At 39.3% G+C, this 9,521-nt stretch overlaps 1 protein-coding gene across 2 annotated transcripts in view; it reads right to left on the bottom strand.

The window, feature by feature from the left end:
* Nucleotides 1-2,070: 2,070 nt before the first annotated feature.
* The window catches only part of LOC104918971 (AT-rich interactive domain-containing protein 5B), a 36,311-nt gene continuing 28,860 nt past the window's right edge, over nt 2,071-9,521 (bottom strand). Inside the window, exon 12 of one of the 2 annotated variants that reach the window (XM_027273329.1) lies at nt 2,071-9,445. In XM_027273329.1, the coding sequence (XP_027129130.1) occupies nt 8,216-9,445 (1,230 nt within the window). In that variant the 3' untranslated portion in view covers nt 2,071-8,215. Of the gene's footprint in view, nt 9,449-9,521 lie in introns of both variants that reach the window. The other variant, XM_010730865.3, reaches the window with a different exon arrangement.

The raw sequence follows: 9,521 nt of genomic DNA, 5'->3' as shown, positions 1-9,521 counted from the left end.
TTAATGACATGACATATGCGTCAGCATCTCAGTGAAGCTTTTATGTTTTTAGACAATTAGCATGAGGCAGTGAAAAATATAAACTGCGTCCTGAGATAACAGGTAAACTTATATTTGTGTCTTTGTATGTAACATCATTAATATTTTTTTTATTCACCAGTTGTTGGACTAGATGATCATCCATGTGTCATTTGATGACTGTAAGTCCAGTATTCTCTTTTTAGCTCCATTTTTGGTCTCCACCACCTCCTGAAGGATATATCTGTCTCTTTAGCTACTAAATGCTCCACTATGTTCACAAGATAGTCTCCAGCTGTGTCTGTAGATAGTGTACAGTGACTTTTTACAGCTGTTTGATGCTGAGTTCCATCAAGGACTTCTCTTATCTGAACTCACTTCTATGTTCAATTTAATTTAGTTTTACTCCTATTTATGTCATTTTATGTTGGCTTGTTTTATTTTATATCTTTTCTTAATGCCTGTGTATTTAAAAGTGCTGTACCAATAAGCTGACCTTATTGCTTCACACACACACACACACGCAGTGTAGGTAACAATGTTCCTGCAGCAGACTGAGGAATGTGTTCATTTCCTCTTCGGTGTGAATGTTTACACTCTGGAAGTTTCTGAAACTGAGAATAAAAATCCTGGAGGGAAGGAATGTAGAATATGTGTGTGTGAGTGTGTGGAGAGGTATTACTCATGTTGTGTGTTCACAGTCACTTTGTGGGGACAAAATGTCACGTCCCCATAAAGTTCAAACATTATATCTAAGGGTTTAAATGAATTTAAGTCAATGTAATGTCCTCTAAAGTGATGTAAACATGACTGTGTGTGTGAAATGTACAATATGTGTGTGTGAGTGGACAGGTATTACTCATGTTGTGGGAACATAAATCTGTGTAAACAGACACGTTGTTGGGACCCTTTCCTTCTGGAGACAAAACATCATCATCATTATGTTTGTTTAAAATCTAAAAACTATCTGGAAATTAAAGCTGTCAGATAGATGTAAGTAAACAGATGTTGTAGTGAAGTAAAAAATACAGTATAATTACCTCAAAATTACACTTACCTTTTACAACTAAATATTTTTTCAGAGCTCTGTCTCCATCTAGTGTTCAGGGAGAGGACTCACGCTTTGTTTTTAAATGGTATTTTATCTTTTATTTAAGTACAAGAATGTCATAGTTGATCAGCTGTCAATCCAAAGTAACACCTCGAATCACATAGTACTTAATTAATAAAATGATTAATAAAATAGCATGACTTCTCACAAAATTACATTTATTTTCTTTATTCTTAATATTTATAAAGTAATTACAATTTTAATCTCATTCCTACTTAGGGTTGTCCCCATACACGATTTAAAATAAAATACTGAGTTTGATAATATTGTGCCTCTGTTTTAATTTCCGTTTGTTTCTTGCTCTTTCTCTGTAGTTCACTTAATTCATTTGCCAAAAACACAATAATCAAAGATGTCAAAGATAAATTTGACTAATTATCATTTTTAACTTTCAAATTTTCTATAGATTTTGCAATATCATGAATTCCTATGGACATAATAGTGTAGGGAAAATCGGATGTTGAAAGTTATATTACAACTTTTCTCATGAGATCATTTGGATATTTTGACTGTATACTCATATTACAAGTTATTTAAAAATTATCTTATTCTCTTAAGATTACATTTTTTGTTTTAAAATCTTTCAAAAGTTGAGTTGGACTTTTAACAAAACGTATTTTCTCAAAACATTTTGACTTTTCATACAATTACAGTACAATATACATTTTCCTCACTTCAAAGTGGGCCTAAAACTAATACTCATGAGTACACAAAAAGGGAAATTATGTTTATTCATCACGTAAAAGATGTAGTCAGAAACAGGACACTCTGGTTTTATTAACAGATTACTTTTATTATAAATATACAGTGTTAAAATGGAATGGTACCTGACACTGCCAGCTTTTTACCGCTTATAGAAACAAAACAAAAAAATGAAACTGGAGTTTGTGCTGCAGATCTGCAATCATCAAAAATTACATATATGCAACACGAGAAAAAAAAATAAAAATCCCATTAAAGTCAAACTCCTCAGCGTCCATTTAAGGTGCACATGGGTAGCTTGACTGATTATACCGGGAAGTGTCCGTTCTCTTCAAAAGTTCAGCACAGTTTGTAAAGAAAAGAACATGTCAGCTTTAAAGTTGATCTCTGGGGTTTTGTTTAAAGAAAAGAAAAAAAAAAAAAAAGAGGCAAAAACATGAGTAAATGGTGTCAAGTGATAAAAATGAGATCACAGTAAGATGTGACTGAGACATTCATTGGTACTTAACATCCAACAGTTTATAAAAAAAAGGTGCCACATGCAGCATTTTTAACATCAACTGTCACAGGATGGAAATGCGTGGTCGTCTTTCTCACAGCACTTTCACTGCTGGTTTTTCTCCAAATTCAGACTACATTTCCGATAAAGCTTGTACTTCCCAGAAAAGGATTAATTTTATTTTTCTATAATAAATTTTAACATTTACAACCAGAAATACCATTTGTTAAACTGAACAATTTCCATTTATTCTCTATGGTTTTTCATATAGAAATGTCAAAAAAAATCACTCATTACAGCTTCTTTGCAGGTTTAAAGACGTCAACTTGGCAACTTTTCACTATTTTACAGACTAAACAATAGAGAATTGTTTGATGTCCGATCAAGATGCAAACACCAGAAACGTTCTACACATTGATCGAACTCAATCAGTCAAGTTAATCTTTAATCTGTAAATGTTTTGATAACAAAAAATAATTTCATCCATACAATGTCAAAAATAGTGAAAACTATCCAATTGATAATGAAAATAACCGTTTATCATAGCTCTAGATATTTCACAGTGCAGTTTTATGATGAAGCAGTAGAGGAATAGTGCCCTCTTCCTGTTTTGTGCAATAAACCGATCCAAATCCAAGCTCACAATTTTAAATCCAGAGAAGAAGCTGCACTTTAGCAGTGTTTCCTTTTATGTTAAAATGTCACATGCAGCACCTTTTAATTTGATCATTTCATTTTCATGAATGTTGCATCACTGTGCGCTCTGATGGCCACTAGGTGTCCCTGTTGTTGAGTCCTGTAGGTCCAGTTTGCTCCGACAGACGTTTGCGTAGCTGAGCAAGCGTCCTGCTGTCGTTTTAACAATATAATCCGTGTAATCAAACAGCCACCGCAGAGGCTTTAAACACAATAAAACATCATGTGACAACAGGAGCCATTGTTCAAGTCAATGTCATGAAGGCTGATGAGCAAATTTAACTTTCATTTGCTTACAAATATCAACTCCAATTTTCTCTTTTTAAGTATCAGGCACTTAATTTTAAGTACTTTACATTAATGAGCAGTGCCGTTCAAGACTGATGCTGAAGTAGTGTGCAAAACACTGGATATAACAAATCTGTTTGAACATGCATAACAAAATGTAAACATTTAAATTTTAACTTTAAAAGGAAAAGAAATGAAATTATACCTAAAGAAACCTTTACAGACTAAAGCTTAAATAACCAAAGAAGAAAAACAACAACAACAAAAAAGCCTATTCGACTCTCATACTGGTTTAACATGCTGCTCATCTCTAAACTAGAAGACGCCCCCTCCCCTTTGAATGACACAGCAGGCGTTCAAGCCCTCAGTGGCATGTTGTCATTAACATAAAAATTAACATGCAGGAAAATAATAAAACAAAAAATAAGGCAAAATGTTCAGGAGAGTCAGACTGAGATAAAACTGGTCCAGTGGAGCTGTGGTTTGACTGGTGAGTGTCGGTATGCTTGAAATGAACCAGTTTGTACGAAGAGTCGTCTGAAGGCAAAAGTGTTTATACAGAAGGGCGAAAAAACCCTGCCGTCATTCATGGTGTTGCATTTTGATGTCCACACGTAAAAGTGACAAAAGTAATTTGAGCAAGAAAGAAAAGAGCTTAAAAAAGATAAAACCACGGCTAGTTTCACATCTGTTTCGGAAAGCTGTCAGAGGAAGCTCCATGACTACGATACGATTACGAGAGCTGGACAATGCAGACTACCATCCGAGGTAATTAAACAATTCTTCTGCGCCCCAAAAGCATCGTCTCTAATAAAAGAGACGTCTGTAAAACTGTTGACAAGACACCCACAAACACTGCAAACAAGTTGTTTTAATCCATGAAGACCATAAAGTTGTAAAAAATTTCTCAGAGCCCAGAAAATTACTGAGTTACTGAGCGCCATTTTGGAGTTCTTACAATTCATCTGTGGGTATTTACAGTATAATTTCTTGCAATATTTTAAGGTTTTCTTATGCATGATTTGAAAATGTGCGCATAAACAGGTAAAAAAGTGCTGCACGGGAACTGAAGCCTTGACGGGCATAGTAACAGTGATTTAGGGGGTTGGCGAACAGTCAATTCTGAGGCGGTTCAATTGAAGCGTACTGTATTCTGACAGCCCAACTGTAGAGGGGTTCGTGTCCTGACATTTAATACAACTTTCAGAAAATGTCAATCCAACACCCAAGCCCAATTTGAGCTACGTTATTATCTGATGAAGATTTACACCCTGGAGACAGTGGTCAATGATTCGGGGCTTCGTTAAAAGACACATTTTAGCTCATCTCTATAAACATTTATCTGTATTATGAATACAGATTTTTCTTTTAAAAAAAAGCAAAATCGTTGTCAGATGACAGAAGATGGTTCAGAGGTTGTATTTGGTCAATGCGTTCAGTCTCTTTTGCTCTCAACAATGACCAAAGCCCGCTCATATATCAACAGTACTACAAACAGAAACCAGATCGCTTCAGATACCAGTAGAGAAGTAGCTTTCTTTTTCCAATTCACACACTTCTACTTCTGTCAATTTTCTAATGTACAACCGAGTACAACACCATGAATGCGACGTCATCCCCTTTGAAACGACTGTAACATCAAGACAACAAGACACACATAACATGTACAGTTTGTGGAGGTGTTGTCATGTAAAAGGAAACAAATACGCTGTCATTGTTCTTTACTGGAGGATGTTGGGTTGCTGTCACCTAGAAAAACCCTCACAGCTTTTCTCCGTTCTGAACAGTTTCTATCACTTTTGTCTTCAGTCGTACAAACTCTTTCATCTGAAGCATACTGAGGCTGCTAAAGTGTGACACTGTACAACAGACTGAGCATGCTCAGAAATACCTCACCTTAATAAATAAAGGTTTACGGACCCGATAAAGCAGAGTGAGACACTAAATATACATTTGTAAGATTTTCTGACCTGGTGTGAGACATAAAATCTTACCGCATTAATGAAAATATGACTTTGTCAAGAAATAATCACAAAAAGGAAGGAGGAGTTTCATCATCTTCTCCTTGTTCCTGCTCATTCCCCCCTCAAGCAAAAGGAGAACAATAACTCTGACTTCAACATGATGATAAATGTTACAGAAAGGTTATAGAGGTCTGGTGAGTTCTGGTGGATTAACATGTGCTTTGGTGCATCTGCCCAGCTATGATCTACTGAGTATACATATCTCTAACTCATGCATTCGTTCACAAACAATTCATATCTGTCTCACATGAGGCCAACAGTCAAATAGATCTGAGAAAAACTGCAAATATTTTCATAACAAGTCATAGCATCTTTTAATTTAGTTCTTTAAAAAATTTCCTTAAAACTCTCTAAACAAATAAATCTGCTGTGAGGGATTTTCCACTAAGCTGTTTGAGACTGAAGTCAAGATTTAATGACTTGCTGAGATGAAAAGAATTTGGAGCTTTATCAATTAGAAAAACAAAAAAACAAACAACAACAACAACAATATGGCGATAGCTACATAACTAAGAATAAACAGCACCAGTTAATTTCGGTGTCGTAGTTTGATTCCACTACTGTAAAATAAGAAAAAACGTTGGCAAATATAAATATGAAAAAAACAAAAAAAAACAAAACAAATGAAGCAAATGGGTACAGTAGGTGTGCAAATCTGAACCAACGTCTGTGGCAGAAAAACAAACAGAGTCGAAGGAAAAAGGCTGTGGTTAAAGGGATACCTTGACGTTTGAATATATATATTTTTAGCTACAAGGTTTTTTTTGTCACAATATGAAGTCGGTGTTTTTTATGTTGGCACTTAAGATGAGAAGGGTTACGTGGAAAACGCCAACAGGTCGAGTGAATTTCACTCGGCGTCGAGATACGATCTGTATCTGGAGGTCTTTTCTGGATCGTGTGAATGCAGCAGAACATATAACAGTCAGAATATGATCGGATCTCAGGCAGGTGTTAAAACATCTGTACAGAGAGGATCGATACCACGCTCATGTCTGAGTGCTAAATATGAAGCTACTGCCAGGAAATGGTTAGCCTAGGTTCGCACAAAGACTGGAAACTGATTAACATGCTCAAGTCTCATTAGTTTAATCTGTAGAACATCTTGGGTTAGTTTTTGTGCTGGGACCAGCATCTTTTGCGCAATTTAGGTTTCTTTGAATATTGTCGTTTCCAAACTTTTCTAACACAATATTTCAAAATGCAGACAATTCATTTACCGCACAGACAGGAGTGGTGTCAATCGTCTCAGCTCACTTCGTATTTCCAAAATGCAAAACTATAACCGTGAGAAAAACAGGTCACCTTTTCCTGTTGTACCTCCAACAGCTACAGATGAACCCTTCTTCTGCAAAAGAAAAATATAATACACCATTAACTTCCTTTCACCTGAGACAAGTCTGCCTTACTAATCTGAGATCCGATCACAATGAGGTCTGAACGGAGATATTGAGAGCGCTTATTAATATGAGGAGTAAGTGCAAAGGAGGCGTATCCAGATACAAACTGAGGATTAAAGAATAACTCTGGTTTTATTCTTAGAAAACCAGAATGAAGCCAGACTTATCCTTAAATACAAAGTGGAAATGAAGTGTGTTTATGGACCAGCATCCAACCCTGCTGTCTACCCAAAAAGCATGCTAGGATAGGCTCCACCCCTCTGAAACAGATAAAGCATGGTGGAAATAATAAAAAGAAAAACCTGAGGTAGTCTGAATGTTTGGGCTACATCATGTTCACGTATGATCTTTACACACAATTCTTCCTCGTGGAGGCGCTGATGTAACTTCTTTACTGGCTGGAACCTGAACAGCGGTGGTGATGAAGGCGAGTCGACGCGAGCGCCCATCGTGTGGCCACAGTGGTCTTTATAATAAAGCAAACAGCAGGACTGGATATCACCGAGAGTTTTTTTCTTTTTTCTTTTTTAAATCTGCGATTTAAACCGGTGAGTTTTTAGCTGCTTTTCAAGACTGAAAACTTTGGCTTCTTTTGTTTTGTACACGTTTCTATTTCTCAACAAAAAACTCAGGACTCCGGTTTCCGCACCTTCAGGTCCAACATCAAGGTATCTCTTTAACTGAATGTGTTTGAAGCCCAGCGATGAAACAGATCGCAGGCCATTTAAGGCACGTATGTGTAAGAAAGGTTTATATAATTTGAGCTAACGAGCAGGACTATAGAAACGCTTCACTTGACAAGCTATAATGTGAAGACTGAGGAGCTCCAGATAACATCTAGACACTTTATCAGAAAATAACTATCTCTCTACAGAAGTAGAGTACAATTTTAAAATGAAACTACTAACTACAGTACACTCTAGATGCTAATTTATGAAGTCTTGATGCATAGCATCACCCATAGATGTAATATTGATTTTAATCTTAAGTAATATGGATCTTATTCAATATTTTACCGTAACATTGAATAGTGGAGTTAATAGTGTTATGAAGGGTTGTGGCAGTGTTTTTTAGAGTCACAGTCTCACTCCTGTTTCTTTTTTTTAACCTTTAAAAGAGACAGAAATCAACAGAAAGAAGGAAGAGAAACTGATTTGTGATTGTCATGAGTCTCGCTGTTGTCATTCCTCTGCAAAGTTCAATCAACGACATGATCGAAAACCAGAAGAAAAACAAAACAGGAAGTAACAACAGGAGACAAAAAAAGAGAAACGAAGAGAAGTTTTTAAAAGATGAAGAAAAGAAACGATCCCTGCTCCGCGTGTTCAGGTTTTAACCTGAGCTGGGTCTACCTACTGAAGCATCCAGCGTCCAAAACCAACACCAAGACACCCACGGTGGTATCCAGATTCTAAATCCCCGACTTATCTGACAGTTTTCTGATCACAAAATGCTCAAATGAACAGAGGGAATGAGGCTAAAAACAGTGTGTGTCAGTGTTTGAGGGTCCAGCTCGTTTCAGCTCTGCTGGGCCCGGACCAGAGAGGAGGCTGGGATCTTTCTCCTCCTGCTCAGACTTCTCAGTTTCACATCGCTCTATTTCAACCACCTCCTCCTCCTTCTTTACTTCTTTCTTAACTGCTACTCCTCCCTCTCCTCTCTCTGTCTCGGTCCTCTGGGGTTCAGCTTTAGATCCCGGAGGAAGAAATTTCCCAAATCTTGTCCCGTTCAGATCCTCCTCGAATTTCACCTGGAAGGGTGGCAGCCCGAGCAGGAAGGCCCTGATCCTGCTCGGGGAGCTTAGGTCTGCGGGTTCCTCCTGGTTCTTCATCTCCACATCTTGCTCTCCTCCTCCACCACCTCCTCCACTTCCTCCAGAGCTGGACCGGTCGCCTGGGCTGAAGTCCTCGGCCTGCTCCGAGCCAGTTCTGGGTCTCTTGGAGAGCAGTTGATCTGTGTTTCCGTTGATCGACACCAGACTCTGCTCTGGTCCCTCTGTGCTGGCTCTCTTGGCTGTGAAGCGTTTGCTGAGGTTGAGAGGCAGCGCCTGCTCAGGGGGAGGAGTGATGGGAGAGCAGGGGGGCTTGGTGCTTAGGTCCTGGGACAGCGCCTCAGACAGTCGGCGAGTGAAGGTCTGGAACTGAGACGAGCCCAGACGAGTCCTCATGAGTTGGCACACCTGAACACTGCAGTCGAGGTTTAGAGGCAGGACCCGGAGAGGGGGCAGAAGAGGCCGGGTCCTGGCGTCCCGACTGCCTCCTCTCTGGGCTCCCTCGTCCACGTTGCAGCCCGAGCAGCGGGTGTGTTGCTGGTGCAGCTGGTGGGGCTGAGGCTGAAGCTGGTCCCCGCTGGGATGAGGTGTATCTGGGCTTCCACTCTTGGGCTGCAGGGTGTAGATAGTCGGATGATGCTGGCTTGGGTCTTGAGGCGTCAGGGCCGGGCTCTCCGGGCCTCTCTGGAGGCTGATGCGGTTCCTGAAGACATCCAGAGGACACACGCCTTTGATGGGGCTGAAGCCACCCAGAGATCCTCCAACAAAGTGACGAGGCAGAGGGGAGATGAGCACACCTGAAGCCGGTGTCGTAGACTCCCCTCGTTCTGGCTTCACCTCCTTTGCTTTGGACTGGAAGGGGAGGAAGGGGGCGGACATGGGGGAGAGGTCCGGGGTAAGAGGCATGTTGACTGGGAGGATAGCGGGCTGGACGGGCTGCTGGGAGGGAGGAGAGAAAAAAAGGAGGTCACACAAGTAAAGATCCGCTCCATCACATCACCCTGACCTTACA

The sequence above is a fragment of the Larimichthys crocea genome, chromosome XXII, assembly GCF_000972845.2.
Source record: "Larimichthys crocea isolate SSNF chromosome XXII, L_crocea_2.0, whole genome shotgun sequence".
NCBI classification, from domain to species: Eukaryota; Metazoa; Chordata; class Actinopteri; family Sciaenidae; genus Larimichthys; species Larimichthys crocea.
Note: the sequence above shows the minus strand (reverse complement) of the source record. Positions and strands in the feature narration are given on the sequence as shown.